The sequence below is a fragment of the Anguilla rostrata genome, chromosome 6 (genome assembly GCF_018555375.3).
Source record: "Anguilla rostrata isolate EN2019 chromosome 6, ASM1855537v3, whole genome shotgun sequence".
In the NCBI taxonomy this organism is placed as follows: domain Eukaryota; kingdom Metazoa; phylum Chordata; class Actinopteri; order Anguilliformes; family Anguillidae; genus Anguilla; species Anguilla rostrata.
The window spans coordinates 21911568-21929828 of NC_057938.1; the positions used below are offsets into that span (position 1 = coordinate 21911568).

The 18261-nt window shown below is 39.5% G+C and overlaps 2 protein-coding genes across 6 annotated transcripts in view; one reads left to right on the forward strand and one right to left on the reverse strand.

Annotated features, from left to right (window-relative positions):
• On the forward strand, window positions 1–13600 carry LOC135256819 (uncharacterized). 3 transcript variants are annotated; one of them, XM_064338998.1, is made up of 5 exons: window positions 1–169; window positions 5904–6242; window positions 6485–6640; window positions 10835–10890; window positions 11730–13600. In XM_064338998.1, the coding sequence occupies exons 1-5, from the start codon at window positions 115–117 to the stop codon at window positions 11919–11921; spliced, it is 798 nt and encodes a 265-aa protein (XP_064195068.1). In that variant the 5' UTR covers window positions 1–114; the 3' UTR covers window positions 11922–13600. The 3 variants fall into 3 exon arrangements, with proteins under 3 accessions (XP_064195068.1, XP_064195066.1, XP_064195067.1); XM_064338996.1 differs by having other exon boundaries at window positions 11783–13600; XM_064338997.1 differs by having other exon boundaries at window positions 11786–13600.
• The window catches only part of cpdp (CPD photolyase), a 14947-nt gene continuing 10227 nt past the window's right edge, over window positions 13542–18261 (reverse strand). For all 3 annotated transcript variants that reach the window (XM_064338993.1, XM_064338994.1, XM_064338995.1), the window contains exons 7-10: window positions 17871–18023; window positions 16567–16688; window positions 15648–15807; window positions 13542–14757 (exon numbers count right to left, since the gene is read on the reverse strand). In XM_064338993.1, coding sequence (XP_064195063.1) covers window positions 14609–14757; window positions 15648–15807; window positions 16567–16688; window positions 17871–18023 — 584 coding nt within the window. In that variant the 3' untranslated portion in view covers window positions 13542–14608. The remainder of the gene's footprint in view (window positions 14758–15647; window positions 15808–16566; window positions 16689–17870; window positions 18024–18261) is intronic.

Genomic DNA, 18261 nt, shown 5'->3' on the forward strand with positions numbered 1-18261 from the left:
AGATTGCTTGATAATGTAGAATCCACCGAGAGTACGACAGAGAGAGACTGTATAGCAATATAGAAAAGGGCTCGAAAACACCAACAGCCATCAAAGTTCCAGTCCTCTGGGATCATGGGCCGTTCTGTCAAGCTGTCCATGCTACTGTCACTCTTGTTCTTTTTTACAGGTAAGTCACAGATCATTCTCTTTGTCTCAATGGTAGTACAACCAAGATATCTGGACTAGAACATAAATGGTGTTTCAAATGGTGACTTCATTGATGTTGTTTCAAATGCTGACTGAATCACCCCGAACACCTGAACGATCATTTGAAATGACAAATCTGGGAGGTATTTCATGACGTTAGCTGGCTAGCTTTCATAAATATTTGTAAATGTAAATTAAGTGTTTTGTTCAATAAGATTTAATGTTGAAAATTGTTCTTCAAGTTAGCTAGTTAAATTCTCAGTTGCACTTTGTTAAATAGCCCCCAGGTGACATACACCTTAAACTTCTGTATTTATTGTTTCTTAGAGAATATTAATCTTATACTAGCTGTACTTAAACATCTGCATTTACAGGCTGTTTGTCTCAAAACGATCTCCTGACACACTTTGTCTGTCTCTTACTCGTTCCTCTTTCCTCAGTTTAGTCCCTTGTATCAGTGTGCTTGGATTAAAGCCATGAGCCCAGCTAAACAAGATATTTTAAGCCTTCGTAAATGTCGCACTATAAAGTCAGAAACATATTGTTAACATATCAACATTTCAAGACGTTGCAGTGAATTCTCCCTGCATTTTACCAATGGAAAAGAGCATATTATGAAATACACTATTATGTAGCTGTGTGGGCTGGGGAGGGAAAATTGCATAAACCCACAGATTTACATTGTCATGTTGTGCTCTTGTGCTTTACTTGTGGAAAATGTGACACAGAAATATTTTAGGGGATTTTTTTTCCCCTTGCTAGTCATGAATATTCATAGACTTTTTCTGTGTATAAGGTTCCTTATTTACTGCCATTTGGCAAACACATTTATCCAGAGCAATTTACCGTGCAAACACAAGTGCAAAGACCAGATCAATGTGCCAAAATTCCCTAGTGGGGGGGCGGGAGGGAGGAGCGGGGTATAGTGCCAAGTGTGACAGCAAGTGCAATAAGTGCACTAATTTATACAAACAAGAACATAAGTACCCTAATGAGCACTAATCCATATTAAACAGACAGCAACCACCAAAAGGTTGCAAAAAAGACATAGGCGCATCTACTATAGCTATGTAAGCAACAGTGAAACACTCCCAAATCAGCAAGTGTAAGTATAACAAATAGACCACTATAATAAACCACTACAGGTACGCTAACCTTTACCATCCTAGAACCAAAATATCTTAATACACTATCCACATGGTAATACACCCGCAATGGATTCCAAAAATAGACTCCCATGCCTTAGTCCTACTGAGTTTTGACTCTCACATATAGACTCCCTTGTCTTAGTCCAGCTGAGTCAAAATACAGTATATTGGAGCATTATATTAGAGAAGTATATTTACTTTAAGTAGCATGTGTCGTGCACCACCTTTACTGAGTCACAGATACTTTACAGAAGTGCAATTTGCCATGCCATGTGGACAAATAGACTCAGTTAAACTCAGTCAAACCTAGGATGAGCTAAAAACACCCAAAATGTTGTATATTCAGTGAAATCCAGAGAGGGTCCAATACCAAAGAATACATTTCAGTTTAAATTACAACCAATTCAACCTATGTCTACTGAGCTCAGCTACGAAGAGGAATGTTGAATCTTAACTAATGTTTAGTCTCGGAAAACAGTGCCTTTTCAAACCCCTTGTTGATTTTTTAAAAATGTTTAGTTTTTATTGTGAAACCTACAGAAGATAAGAGGTGGGAGAAGGAGTTTCCAGGTTTTTTTGATTGACTTTGCTGATGCAAGATGTGTTAGTCATAGAGTAATTGAGTAGTAGGGAATCACAGATTTTATGTTTATGCTACATTTATGCTGTTGTGCAATTTAAGAACCATTAGCCGCTTTATTATTATTTTTTGAGATATTAACTCTTATTTTATGTGGTAGTGGTCTTACTGAGCACCTCGGCAATGTAAGTTTTTGGGTGCCGACAGAGTCCATTGAAGGGTGATGTTTGAAACTATTTAGCCAGATATCTTTTCATATTTACTTATTTACAAATTATACATATTGCTAGAGTGCATACACACACAAATTATTTTTTTAACAGCCAATGAGCTTAATTTTTTGTGACTCCAACAAAGTGTGAGTCTAGCTCTTTAAAACAAGTAATTAATTACATTATGTATTATTCTCCAAATTCTACCTTATTTCTGCAACTTGCGTATACCTATGGCTTTGTATATTTTTTAACAATGCACAGCCAATCATGGTTAATGCACACCTGTGCATTTACACACATGTACAGCACCCACACACACACACACACACATTCAATGTTACTTTGCAGCGTTCCCTCAAAATTTCTATTTTCTGGACAGTGTCATTAAAAATTGAAATGTGAATTTTTTTCACAACACGCACCCACTAAATAATGTGATACTTATTTAGCCACATGATTGCAAGAATATGAAATCTGTTTTAACTGTTTAGTTTATTTTTTCAGGACATGGAAAATGGAAAGCAAACTGTTTACGGAGAATCTTGCTTGTATAGCCATTTCCAAACCTAAATGGAGCAATAACTAATATTAACAGTCATTTTTTCCACATCAGCACATGCTATCATTTACCACGGTGAGAAACACCACATCCGCCCATATACAGGTAGTTCCATGTTTGGAACAAATAAAAATATTTTTTCTTTATTAATCTCTGTAGGCCAACATTTTAGATTTGTAATCAAACAATTCACTTGAAGTGCACCTTCTCAGCTTTTATTTAAGGTTATTTTTAAGCATGTGAAGATTACAGAACTTTTTATACATCATCCCCATTTCAGGGCACCATACTGTTTTTGTGACATATTTAATGTATGAACCACATTCTGTTGGATTACCTCCGGGTACTCCAGTTTCCTCCCACAGGTTGATTGGAGAGTTTAAACTGTCCCTAGGTATGAGTGTGTGAGTGAATGGTGTGTGTGTGTGTCCTGCAATGAACTGGCAGCCTGTCCAGAGTACATTTCTGCCTCTCGCCCAAAGCAATTTTTTTGGATCTTGGGCAGTTCCTTTTGGCCAACATACTTTTCTGTTGCCATATCTCCAGTACAAGTGAATATTCATCTCATCTGCCCACAAAACCTTTTTTCAGAACTCTGGAAAAGGTGCTTAGAAAACTTTAACCTGGTCATCCTTTTTTTGTGGCTAACTAGTGGTTTTCATCTTGCAGTATAGCCTCTGTAGTTCTGTTAGTAAAGATTTTTTTGGACAGCAGTCACTGACACATCTAAGTCTGCCCCTGAAGAGTATTTCTGATCTGCCGGACAGTTGTTTGAGTGTTTTTCTTCATTATGGTGAGAATTCTTTGGTCATCAATTGTGTCTTCCTTAGCCTACCAGGCCCTTTGCGATTACTGAGTTCAGCGGTGCCCTCTTTCTTCTTAATGATGTTCCAAACAGATTTTGGTAAGCCTAAGGCTTGGCTTATGTCTCAGACTTTTTGTATCTTTTTTCAGCCTCATAGAGGCTTTCTTAATTTTCATTGGCCTAACTCTGGTCCTCATGTTAATGCCAGTAACAGACTGCAGAGGCAATCAAAAGCCTATAAATCCAGACTAGATACCGAAAGCTCTCTTATACCTGAACAAAGAAAACAATTTAACACAACTGACTAATTAGAAGGCCATTTGTCCCAGAAATTATGTTGTCTCTGATATGGGGGGGGGGGTTAGGGTTTATTAAAAGCTGAGAATCTGAACCTTTACCGCACATCAATTGTTTGATTACAAATCTAAAATAGTGGAGTACAGAGCCAAATCAAGAAAATTTAAAATAAAAAGTCTTTGTCCCAAACCTTATGGAGCTAACGGTATGTTCATTGCGGGAATCGAAGAACAGTACCTGGAAATGTTCCAGTCTATCTCTAGTGTTTGTCTACAATGAGGGGAAAAGCTGTGTGATGTCAGACTAACCACAGGTGTGATGTCAGTTCTGTACAGGAACCATGTGACAGGAAGCATTGTGAGATGGGGTTAAAATTCACAGAGCACTGCAGTGCATCCAGACATTAGTTACCATCCGCATTTTGGAATGCCTTGTTGTGTTGTAAGCTCAGCTTGTTGCTGCGTCCCCTCTGCCAGGAAGAATGCTTACAAGAATATGCTTTAGCTCAAAAGGTGACATTAGGCCCTCATTCTTGTCACTGTGCATTTCCCCATTTAGGCCCACACAGACAAGTGGGAGGAGGAAACGTTGGGTCTTAATTTCACGGGCAAGGCGCAATTATCACACTCACGGTGATGGCGAACAAAGGCACATCCAATTCAATTTCTATAATTTTGTGAATAAAAACAGCAGTGAGACTGAGGCACAGTTATAAAAATGGTTGGTTTAAGAGGAGTAAATTATCTGTAGGTGTGGTGGGGCATTTGGTTTCTTGATGTGGGCAATCAAAACAGCTGCTTTATTTTCCACTTAGAATAAAGACCATAGAGAACTACCAAGTCAAGTAAGCTTCTCCAGCCAAATGATGGGGTCAAGATAACCTACCAAATGAAGAAAGGCATGTCATGCTTTAGCATGAGTTGCTAACATATAAACCTAAAATATTGCTTTATTATTTTTGTATTTTTCTTTATTTTAAAAATTTGTATTATTATCATTATTATAAAATAATTATTTTAATAATTTGTCATACAAATATTTATTTATCTAGTATTTCTGATATGATAATATACAACCATGTGACATTGATGATTTTGCAATGCTCCACAGCCAACGGGTTCACAGCATTCAACCGAACCCACGAGAAACATGAAGTAGCACCAGCGATTATGTCTTATCAATATCAAGCTCTAACTTAAATGAAATCCAGCGTTAAATGAAATCCAGTGACTTTGAGAAATGTAAATACTATCCTCATTAGTCAAAGGGGTATGTCTCAGTACTATTGCTAAAGAATGCAATTTGGAAAGGTTGATATAAAGTGTCTGATATAAAGGATGTTCCAAATGGTGAGCTATAGTGACATATAAGATGCACTCAAAAAACCTATATGCAAAGGAAGAAAAATATATGAGCACTTATTATTGAAAAAAATTGTATATTAGTATAGTAGCACCCACCTAGCACTGTTACACAGTAGATGTGATCATTTGCACACTATTGAAAAAAACTACAGAAATGAATAACTAGATGTCAATGAACACAAAACAGGGTAAAGGAAACATTTACCATTTGCAGGTGAGTCATTTTGCCTGACAAAGATCTGCCGAAGAATGCTTTGCTGCTACTCTGTTTTATATTTTTATACTAATTTTGGACATTTTGCACATTCAGAAATGTCACTGGATAATCCTGTTAGGTACTTTAAGGCTGGGCTCTACTAATAAACTGCACATCTTTCTGATATAAAGAAAACCAGAATAAGGCCAAACAGTTCCCAAGCAAAACCAAACAAATTCCATTAATGACCATGTAAGTGGTCTCAGAATCACCACAATGTAATACAGTAATATCAATTTGTTATAATGTCCAAATAATCCCATGTCACATTTATTTATAAATTCTTGTCCATTGTAATACCATGAAGCAGACATATGTTACGTGAGTTCCACTTAAGGGCAGGGTAGTGGGTAATGTTTTTTGGCACAACTATTTCAATTAGAACTGCCGTTGCTTTCCATACAGTTCATGACATAAAATCTACCTGCATGATGCTAACATACAGTCTGTTGAAGCTTTAATACAAAATGCATTCTTTCCTTCTGGATAGATTACCTCCAGGCTGAAGAAATCGAAGGGACAGAGGGCAAGAATATCACTATCCGGTTCACATTTAAAGGAAATCTCAACAACAATTTTACTTTCACGTATGCCAATCTGCATAAGAATTGGGCAAAGATAGAAGAGTCTAACAAAATGCCAGAGGACAACAGGCGTAACTTCAGCCTCATTTCCCGTGAACCCATTCTCTATGGCCTGAGGATCTCCAACCTGAGTACTACTGATGCAGGAGAGTACTATGTCTCTCTGTTCTACAAAGAACCAGCTGTGAAGCTTATTGAAAGCAAGAAAACAATTCTTAGGGTCCACGTTGAAGAGCACATCACAGGTATTGCATCTGCAACCCGCTTCACTAGCAGACTTAGGTTAATTTATTCGTCAGGTAGATTCACCGATATCTCAGACACATTCTTAAATACAGAATGAAAACCTATCTATTAAAAATAGATGGCCAAGGATAGAGATGTGTTCTTACAAGGAAGTTTTGTATGTAAAGGGATAGACTACCAATGTCTTGGCACAATGTGACAAAGATCCAGATCTCTCACGTTTACTTATTCTTCCTTCCAGTGACTCCTCCCACTTCTAATCACACAGAGAGTGCCCCTTCCGAACGCACTTCATCTGGATCCCTTGTATACATCATCACTGGGATTGTGGTCATCATGATGATTCTGTCCTCTGTGTTGCTAGGGTGGCAATATTTGATGCATAATAAAAGCACAGGTGAGTATGGTTTGTTGCAAGGGTGGGGATTGGTGGGAGGGGTTTGAGTACGAGGATAAAAGGAGGTTCAGTTCTCACTGTCAACTTTTCAAACCGGGGTCAAATTATTATTTGAAATAGTTTTAACTTTCTTGATTCAGTAAAATATCTGTGGATTACTGGCGATTTTAAAATGAACTACTTTTCAGTAATATTCAGTACAAAATTATTCTTTCATAATGTAAATTTTGGTTTGTAACATGTTTAATTGAAAATTCTTAGGGTTCTGTGGAGCATTTTAAAATCTTGCATTGAAAGATTTCAATTTCAAATAATTATTTAACATTGGTGTGCAGTGTTGATAATGTCTCATCAATCATCCAAATAAATGTAGCTAGAATCTGCCACTGCCTACTGAACCAAATGATGGAGAAAATGTGTCATGGACAACAGCAGTTTTCAGGCCATATGACAGTTCATATATCACACCAATATCATATTTAGTACACATTAGCATTGCAGGTTATTCTATTTAGAGGTCCATTGAAATTTCAGTGCAGGTGTTTATGGCAAAGGGTTCAGTGATTGCAAAAGTTCCGGTTTCCCATTCTCATAAGTTCTATCACGAGTCGAACATCGAAGTGGAACTTTGAGACCTTATTTCCGATGACTCTCAGCACCCAGGGTTATAGCACTCTTGATAGAATGGTTAAGCATGCTGCTTCTTTTTTATCACCAAATGTGGCATGGAAATATTTACAACTAATTTCCGACCACTTCTCCTGTACATGCATTCACAGCAAGGGCACAACCTAGAAGGGAAGTGCAACAATAAATGTAGCTTTCAATTTATTTTTGCTTGATCAAGAAACATGTCCATTATGAGAATGATTTGATGGGAAGTATCACAAAGTTTGTTCTTAACTGTCTCCTGCTGTAGCATTTTCTTTCTTCTGAAGTGAGGGGATATAGTAAGCTACAAGGAATGGAATGTCAGTTTGAACATTGGTTTCACAAGTATTGGTTTCACTTCATCATGGCCAAAAACTTGAGGACTGTCTTAGAATATGCACGAAGCTAGCAAACAGATGCAGTTGCGTGTTTGTGATATGCAGAAATGATTCATTTGAATCATCAAAATACCTTGATTTGGACATGAATAACACAAATTAATTTATTTGTTCAAAAAAAGATCTGTGGAGTAAAGTAAATGTTGCACTGTGTGTGGTATTAAGAAAGCTGCTATTGTATAGCTTAGCACAACATCACCAGTAAATTAGAAGATGAAAGAAAGCTTCATTGGCAGCAAGTTAGAAACACACTATGATCGTTCGGTAATATATAAAAGTATGCCTGATCTCTCATTCCCTACCTTTGGACATAGCGTTGAAAATTCTCATCAAATGTGCAACAGAGGTTTCTTTATTGACTATAAGATGTTTTTCAGAATGTGTCATAGCTAGATCCCACATAAGTTTTTTGTTTGTTCATTAACCTTTTCAATGTGTAAATAAATGTTTCATATTAATTTAATTACTAGAAATTCATTTTTATTGAGAGTCGAGATAAGCAGATTAGTTATACGGTGGCTCTGAATCTGCACCTCAGGGCCGAAAGTTTTTGTTTTTGCGTTTTCTTTTTGTTTTTGTGTTTTGCACTTCAGAGCCACCATATAGTTAAGATCAATTAATAGATGCAATTTGTCTAAACACTCTTGAAATTACTTCTTGAGGGAAGGGAATGAGGACGTTTCAATTTCAGTCACTTTAAATAGACCCCTCATCCTCCCTTCACTGACCCAAATACACAGGGTGCTCCAGTGTCTGGGCTAACAGTGAATATGCTTACGCAAATCCTTCATGATCTTTAAGTATGCAGTCACCAACAAATTTTGATCAACACACAGCCGTTACTTGGGGGAGTACAAAGGAAGAACAGAATGGTAAGAAACCACTACAGCCCCCCATTTTGGCAGACTTGACAAAAACAGTCACGGAAGGATGTCACAAATAGCAGACTGACCCAAAATGCATATCATCTGTGCTGAGGCTGAGAAAAAAACTGTTCCAGGAAGAGCCACACGAAACAGACCTCAAACCAACAACGCATGTTCTTTCACAGTGGTTTAAAGCAGGGTTGGGTTAATTCTGTTTCTGAACATGAAGTGAAAATGGTTATAATGCTTCTTTTTTTTTTTTTTTTAATTTGAAGATTTTCAATATCTCTGTCCATAGTTTGAGGCAAATAATCATATTCTGGTGCCACTAAAACAAGCTCTTTGAGACTGAGCAAAACACTCTTTTGCCATAGAGAATCGCATTATCTGCTTTATCAATAGGGATTTGTAATAGTTAGCTGTAGTTATTTTGCTATTTCCACTCTTAATGCCTCTCCCAATCTTATCCCTCTCCCAGTCTCCCTCATTTTCCAACCTGCTCTTTCTCCCGCCTTCTACATCCCTTTGTGGAGGTGCTACTTAGCTGGCTGGTTAACTATGCTAGTTGTATTACCTCTAGAGCTAGATTTTTTGTTATGATTATTTCCCTTCATTTCATTATAAAGCCTCCATTTGTATTGCAAGCATGCTGAATTTGCCCCCTTGATGTACAAACACAGAGGACAAGGTTGAGGGTAACATTATGGTTTCATTTTTTTCTAAGAATGATGCAAACTTTCAGAATTATAGCTAACCAGAGTCTTCTTGGCTTGTCCAAATTCCTTAAATTTGTTGCTGGGTCTCTTTCCTCTTTACCCCCTGTCTGGGATCGTCCTCTTGATTCCCTAACAACATTAGTGGTCATAGTCAAGCAGTATGAGCAGGGGAGTCGTAGTGAGGGGAAAAGTGGGACTGACTACCCACGGCCCGAATGGGGGGAGGGCCCTTGAGAAGCCTGGAATGATGTGTGAGAGACATGGATCAAGAGAGGAAGGGGGCCCACAGAGACTGCTTATGTATAGGGCCCAGAATTTTGTGCTACACCCCTGAGTATGAGCCTACTGAAACATGCAAGTTATTCAGCTAACAAACCAGAAGCTGGCTATAGCCTGGACTGCTATTTTACTGAATCTGGTAGGCCTGTATTTTTTGTTAAATATCTTTTCAACAAGTAATAGATTAGACTGATGGTGTAATACAGTAGAATTCGCTTAATTGCATTTGTCAGCAAATTTTATGTGATTATCTGGCTAAGGGGAGTCGAGGGGAATCAAATCCCAGCAGTGCCTGTGCTGTGGCTGGTAGCCCCGCATAATTGGCAATAGCATCAGCCGGGTGTTCGGGAGGATTCATTTGGGTGCGATCCGTGTCTCATCGCTCTGCGGTAAATGCTAGTCGATCAGGCTGCGCAAGTGTCTTCCCGTGACTCAGACAGTGGTTTAGGGTTTCATTTGGCGCAGCCGCCTCGCAAGATGTTCCCGGCAAAGTCAAATTAGCATATATTTGTTTTTTCACAGAAACTACTTGTTCACAAAAACCACTACCAAGTGGCAAATGTGAGCGCTCAGATCCACAGCTGACTGTTAACACTTTGACCACAAGACTCATAACCAGGAACAGTGGCTTCCAGGCAAAAACATTATAGTGATGGCTGTAAATGGGGACAGGCTTTTCATGTTAGCCATAACATTTTGGTGTGTATTTGATTCAAATTTACATATATCAATGGTTATTTATTGACCTCTGTGGTCGTCAGACCGTTACCATAGTTTCTTCTAGGTGTGTTCAAATATAATACTGGAAAATTGTTCATTATTTTGAATTTATTAGTCGTGTCATGTCTCTCCTGCAAAAATCAGCAGCCACTGGCAACATCACGTGCTCCGGAGGAGTGCGTGTGCTGGTGTACACTCCCGCATCAGCATGGGGGATCACAGCACGTGCCCGGATGTAGCCTACGTGATTGGCCGTTTTAAATTTGCGAAGACAATGCGAGAAAGTGTAAAAATGGAGTTCTAACTACAAGTATCATTATTTCCTTTCACAGCTAATTTTCACGTGGAGCCAAACTCACAAGCTGTTTGACTGGCTTGGGCAATGGGTCTTAATAGTAATAATGCAGATATTGAAAAGCCAAGTAACATAATACACCTACATCTGCTCTTGCACAGCGCACCCACCCATCTGTCTGTGGGATGTTACACATTCAAATGCAATGGAGGTCATGCTGCTGAGAGGATCACTGAGTCTAAATCGCTAACTAGTGTCACTCTCTCCAGATTGTCAGCTTCCACACCAAGAGCAATGTACGCAGGGCACCGGTGCCAAGTGTCAGGTGAGAGCTAGTCTTAATTTCCTTCTTCCAGGAAGTCTTCCTCGTTTACAGGCTTTACTGAGAATCACAGCATCATGAGCAAGAGTGATCCCACATCACAAGCACACAAATGAGGAAGTGCATAAATTTCATTTTTAGAGAACATAAAATCATGAAAAATAACAGGTGGTGCCTTTCATTTTGGAAAATATATGGCAAATACACAGTAATTATATTGCAAATGTATTATATGTATTGGTGTTGTATGAGATTATGACATATGCTTACTATTATACATTAAGCACTTATATACAATATATTTCCTAAAAAAACTGTAAATGCGTTCTGTTATAAGAAATAAGTTCTTATGATGGAACTATAATTACATTTATGGGATAAAACACCTCTGCACCAGACTTCTGAGCAGCTTGTTTGAATGGCGTATTATTGTACAGCATATTATTGAATGGCTTAATATAGTAATTATGACTGGGGTGGCCACAGAGTATTTTATTCATTATTACATTGTTATTACAAAGGAGACTCGCTTCATACACCAGCTACCCTGCAGCTCTTTGGGACAAGGGTTGGCCACCCCTGAATGGTCTTGCTAATCATGTTGATGAAGACTGTTATAATAATAATAATTATTATTATTATTATTATATGAAACGACTGTATGTCAGGTTAGGTAGACTCCTGCCATTGCCCTAGACCAAGGCACTGGCCTCAGAACTGGAGTTGCACTGCACTGTGCCTGCTCACTGCTCCTAAGTAGCTAGGTTTGGGCCAAATGCAGATGAATAATTACCCCACAGGGTCAGTATGTAGTATGACTTACCTTAATTTCACTCTGGCAGGTAGAGCAGGAGGGATCCAGCTCTGTAGAATACAATGTTCTGGATTTTCACAGAAGGCCTGGGGGGAAGGAAGGAGACAGGAGGAGCTCTCCACCACCACAGCCCCAGGACAGCGTGGAGTACTCCACCATCACCTTCTTCCAGGGGCCACACAGAACAGGGCCCGCAGCGCACCCAGCAAGGGGGCAGTAGCGCAGGCCACCAACATCGGAAACTGCCATAGAATGACGTCCGCAGAGCCGGGCCGAATGGCGAGGAACCCGAACACCGTGGAGCTGAACACTAACACCAAGCTCAGTGCGGCCAGTGCAGTGCACTTCACCCCATCGGGGTTCCCTGCACGGCTGTCACCCTCATTTATCTCCATATAAGGGTCACCTGTGCACGCTCAGGCTCAACACTATCCATCATCAGAGAAACAGAGTTATAAAATTGACACTGTACAGCTGGCCCAATGGTTCTTTCAAGATGATCCAGCTCCTTTTCTGGACAAATTTTACAAGAAAAAAAAAAGGCTTCCTTGGCTCAGAGAAGCTTTGTGCACTCAGACCCTTGCTTTTTAAAGTCTCCCTTCATTTTTCTCCCCCACTCAATTTTTGACACATTGCTGAAGAAACATTGCACATTGTGTAACTGAACACTGGCAGGGTGGACAAGGAGGCACCCTAATTTACACCCTCAGCATGCTGGCAGATGTTGGCAAAAGGGTGCAATGCTTTGATTAGGAGTGCTCACATGAATGTACAGCCACTGAGAGCAGCACACACATTGAGTTCAACCTTACAGTAAAACGCTCAGGCCAATGTTACAACCAAATACAGCTAAAACATGCCACAAGTAAATCTCTTTCTTCATAGTTACAGTGCCCTCTTGAGTAGAGAGAATGTATTACTACGTTGACTAAAAGGTCCAGAAAGCTGAAATCCGAATTCTTTGTTAATGTGTTGTTTTAATGTTTTTTTTTTCTTTCACAAATGACCGAGAAATTTTTGTTTTAAAATGATTAATGAAAAAAAATGTAGAAAAGCCAGGCCTGAAATTGGCTTGTTTTCCCTCTTGGCTAAACATCAAGTGTTCAATAGCCGGATTTAACCGGATACAATGTATGTCACTAAAACGTGTGAAATCCTTTCTAACATCCTTTCTTCCTTGTAACATGTCAATGATGCTCTTACCACTCTTACCACCGCAGGCAAGCTAAGTTGAAAATGCCTAAGCATCGTGCCTTCACTGGACACAGGAAAACCAATATGCTTTTTTCTCTTCCAAAAAATGAAGTTAATAATTGTACTGCAAATTTTCCTGAGGAGGACTTCACCAACTATCTACAAAAAATGTAGCTTTGCTAAAAAGCTAGTGCATGGTGCAGTGCCTTCTCTCCCTCCCTCCCTGTTGTTGCTAGTGTGACATTCATCTCCTAGTGGTCGCAGAACAGACACGTGATGGATCGGTAAGTAGGCCTACCATTAGCTAGCAATAATGAAATAGCTTTCAAGCTTAGATATATGGAATTAAAGCCTTTCTTTATTCGGGTGTAATGCCCGGAGTTTGAGACTGCTTTCAAAACTAATGTTAGTGTACACTAACATTAGTTTTGAAAGCAGTCTCAAACTCCGTATTACAGCGCTATTACATACTGAATGACCTGCAGGTTTAAATATACGATGGTGAAGCCTAGCTTATGTTGATTTCTTTCGTGTTGTCGGGTAGTCTGTTACAGCACTGCTCAACCTGCTCAATGCAGTAATAAATTAGCTGGGTATTATGCAATGTATCACTGCCTTAAATGACGATAAGTATTACTGTAACACGTTGTTTTATTATATTTATTCATAAAAACGAGTACAAATAAATATTGTATCCTTCTTCAATGCATGACGTTTGCTTATTTACCAGGGAGGGGGAGTTCAAGAAAGGCTGAGTCATCAGATAGCAGGCATTTCCATGACAGATTTCCACTTCTAGTTCTAACTTTTTTCTACAAAGGGGAAAATAACGCACAAACGAGTGATAAACGTTCAACTAATGGGTAGCTTGACACGAAAAAACTTTCTCCTGCGGTGAGAGACTTTGGTTTCTTGTGGTTCCTCTCAGGTCTCACCACGCAAAGCAGATGCTCTAAGCCGATGCTCTCGGCTTGACAAAAATGGAAAAAACTAAAGCGCGGAAGGAGAATAACGGCTGGCTATGGCATGAAGCACCGGAAACATTTCGCTCATCTAGCTTCACTGCCCCATCCAGATTTTCTCAGAAGTATCCTCAGCATGGTTTTGCATTTAGTTTGTTAAATTTAGTTCTCAATGTGAAATTGCTTCAAAAATCTTTTTAATGAAAGAGGTCTACCATGATAAAAACCGAGCGCACTGCAGATGTTTTTATGCCATGGGATCTGTAGTGCATTACAGAAACAGCTGGTATTGAGAATTGAATTATCATCTAGACTTACATTATAAAGACCTATTATTATTGCACAGAGCGGCAGTGTCGCAATGAGGCCACTAATTAACATTAAGAGTTGACACTAGTTTACATTGCAATTTTTTTGGGTGTGGGTGGGGGGTTGCTCAGTCTTTATTTTGAGCATCAGTCTGCCCCAAAGGTCTGTCACAGCCTAGAAAAAATTAGCTCAGCTATACTCCTTTGAGTCAGTTCACGTTTTCTCGAGCTGGAAGTGACCTCATTTCATTAGTACATACCACTGTAGCTATACGTATTATTGGCAGTTTGACCTTTTTAAAACTGAAACAAAACAGGAAATGGAAAAGACACAGCAGTGGACCAATCAAACGAGCATCACGGCGCAGCACCGCAGTGACGCAGGTAGCTCCGAGATTATCTGAATGTGGACAGACGGCTGTAGCGATTCTCCACCGACACGGTCACAGCCTTTTAGGACAGTACTGCTTCTCAAACTGTGCCACGTCAAACTTGCGAGTGCAGCCGGCGTAGTTCATGTAGCGCACCTTCCCAAATATTGGCCTCTCCTTCCAGCCCTGGTCATGGATTCCACAAATGGACCACATGCATCCTGCACACAGTGAGAAGGAGAAACAAAGGGAGAATTTAGACAGAATCTAGAAGGCCATTTTCCTTCCGGAACATACTTATCTCCTCCATGTTCTCACACCAAGCAATTTCCCAAATTCAATTAAATTTCGCAATAAAACATTTCATAATTAAAAGTCCTGTTTAATTACAGCCCATCAAAGAAAATAAGGTGTGCGCTTTAAACATGACAATGGAACCACCAAAATAATGCAAAATAATGAAGCTCTAAGCAATAAAGTTGAAACCAGTCAACAAAGTGTCCCAACAAACATGCATTTCCTGGAGTTACTAGTAGTATTTCGAACCAACAACACAAAACTTTTAACGGCAGAACAAAGGACAAAATGCGATGGCTATACCTATACTTGAAACGCAAGAAGTAAACAACCGTTCTGGGTTTTCCACATCAGTATGATAATTTCCAAGTAATGGAAAGTTGCACAACCAATCGATGGGACTGTATAAGGATCCACCACCACTTTGCTTGGATCAATTTTTCAAATGTGGAATCTGATTAGGGCCAAAGCTGTACTATTTTGCCCGACTGAGCCCGCCCTCTTTCTTGTAGCTGTGTGGCTATTAGATCGACCTTATCTTTTTGCGTGGAAGGGTTGACCTCCTCTAAACTTTCAATCTGGCTAGAAGGAATTCGTTTAGAATGTTTCATTGCTTCAACACCATCACCATTCTTGCATGGGATATAATGGCGTTTTTATTGTGCTATTAAGACACAGTTGTGCACAATGTCATGGTCAAGTCATACCTTTCTAGGAGCATTTGATCTGCAGGTGTAAAATTCTCTAAAATTGGTTTGGTTGTATAGCCCCCTGCCACCCATAACTCACCTCCTTTTTTTTCACCCTTGCTTACCTACGTATCCATTGGGGTCCCGCCCATCCAGCTCATAGCGATCATTCAGGTAGATGGCAATGGACAGCGCCTCCTCTGGTGAGGAGGTCCACTCCAGTATTTTCTTGGCCCAGTACATCCGCATGAACCCATGCATCTTGCCCTCTGTAACCATCTGGTACTGAGACAGGAGAGAAACAGCTGAAAGCGTGCAGTTTCTTCTAGTTCTTGTCCAAAGACTTGTAGGAAAGACATGAACTAAGGGGGGGGCAATTACTTTTTCACACAGGTGATCTGGCTGTTTGATAACTTTTTGCATTAAAAAAATGAAATAATTTAAAAAATGTGTTTTGTGTTTTTACTCAGGTTCCCTTTGTTTAATGTCACATTTTGTCTAAATCTGAATCTGAAACCATTCAGTGTGACAGGTATGCAATAATAGAGGAAATCAGGCACTGTATTTGCTCAAACCATGCAGTACACCACCTAATATCAGTAATTATTTTATCTCCTTGGTTCAGGAAGTAAGCTCATAGGACCCAGAAATGAGAGCCCTAGTACAGACTATGAGTAAGGCTTCTGAGATGTCAAGGGTGTGTGTGTGTGCATGTGTGTATGTGTGTGTGTGTGCGTGTGTGTGAGTATGTATGTGTGTGCGCGAGCGAGAGAGAGCTTGGGCTAGCATGCTATTTATATGCATCTTGTTTCAGACTTTTAAAAGCTATTGACTTGGTGTCTTTCTGGTGATTTCAGACAGACACTTTCCCGGGGAGTAATTTTCAGAGTGTTTAATTATATTTTTAATTATATAAAACCTACTGAATTTATTTTCCCCGTAAGCACACGCTTATAAGCGTACGTAGGCGTGTGTATATGTGTAAGTCTGTGCATGGTAGTTGAACCTAAGAAGCATAAGTCCATTAGTTCCAGATGCCTATACCTGGGCAGCGTTCCAGAGATTGTCATTAGTCTGGGCTTTCTCCAGCTCCTCGCGGGTGTAAACATATGGGCGGGGGTCCCCGGCGTGATCCTGCAGTGTCTTCCGTGCCCAATCATACGCACCTGCGCAGACAAAACGACCAATCATCTTCATTTCAGAACGTTCTCAAATGCAACTATAAATCAGTCCTTTTTTATAGCATTTATAAACACAACTCTTCACAATGTACATTTTTCAAGAGTCAATATTAAGCTGAATTTCTAGGAAACGACAGGATGCAGGTCCATAAACAAAAATACTGAAAAACATAGGCCAGTGCTATTAAGGGTGACAGCCAAATCTAGTCCTAAGATGGAAACATTATTTTTAAAAATTATGAAAATTGCTATTCAGGGATGTAATAAGAATACAGTTAAGTTAGTAAGGCCAACACTCATTTTAGGACATTAAATACACTCTGGAATACATTCAATACTTGTAACAAATTCTGCATAAATTTACTAAACTATTTCCAACACAGAGTTCCAGGAGGATTATATCATAACACTGTATTAAGGCAGCTGTCCTTCACTAACCATAGATGGATAAACTGTGTTAAGTTGTTGACAAATACATGATTTATGATAAAATGTGCCCAATATAGTTAAGGTCTCTTGTATTCATTTAATTTCTATATTATTTTCTCTATTATACTACCATTTCATCTCCACGAGTTTAGTATTGCACTCTCTGGTTTGTTTGGGGGATTTACATCATTTTAGCTTTGGAAATCCATGACCTTTATTTTTATATTACTTAGTTTAAATTTTATCTTCAGTTTCACTTATTAGTTTCAGTTTCCAGGGGAAAATGTATGTTTTTTTTTTTTTAATTTAGACACTTGGAAATTTGGTTTTACAGCATTTGTAAACAACACTGGGCTTGGTTTCATATCTACCAATGTCTGATCACGTTTTTTCAAAAGGGTTAGAGTGATGATAAGCACAAGGCAGCAAAGCAACACAGGTACCAATTACTGGCTGCAACTACCCAGAAGCCTGAAAAGCAGGTCGCTTGCCTTTTATCCTCTTTTGCATGTTTAATTTTAAACCGAAATGATTTTTTTTTTTTAATGACAAATGTTTTTATTGGCTAGTTTTTGTTTTACTTTCAGTGCTCTTTTTCAAAAATAACCTTAGTCCCCATCACATGCCTCTAATACTGGATGCCCATCTTGAGCGTCCAAAGTGAGACCTTACTGTGGTCCTCCATGAATGGTCCCCTAAGACTATAGTCCAATCGTGACGACTCTCCCATTCACTCACCCTCCACCTGGTCGTACTTCTTGTTGTAGTAGCAAAAGTTGTCGGCGAGCTCCCTGCGCACCACCATCTCCTCCACGAAGGCCGGCACCGACTGCGCCCTGCTTGCCCCGCTACGCTGCACCTGCAGGACCACCCGCTGGGCTGAGAGGTGGCCTAAAAAATGGAACACGGTTCTGGAATCAATGCAAGCAAAATGGCCCCCAACAGCCGCTAAATGTCATGACGCAATGTATCAAAAGCTGCCAGTCATTCAGGGAAATGAAAATCAAATGCACGTGTCGGTGTGTCATCACAAACCAACAGCAACCGCATCTTTTCCAGGACCAAACATACTCTACACAGGATGAACAAACAGGTATTTAATGCAATGTTTCCACGGCAAGTGTAGGTA

Bases quoted from the DNA above. Each gene is read 5' to 3' on its own strand.
- LOC135256819 (XM_064338996.1), top strand. From the start codon at position 115: ATGGGCCGTTCTGTCAAGCTGTCCATGCTACTGTCACTCTTGTTCTTT. The intron at 170-5,903 runs GTAAGTCACAGA...CCTTCTGGATAG, and splicing joins ACTCTTGTTCTTTTTTACAG to ATTACCTCCAGGCTGAAGAA. The intron at 6,641-10,834 runs GTGAGTATGGTT...CACTCTCTCCAG, and splicing joins GATGCATAATAAAAGCACAG to ATTGTCAGCTTCCACACCAA.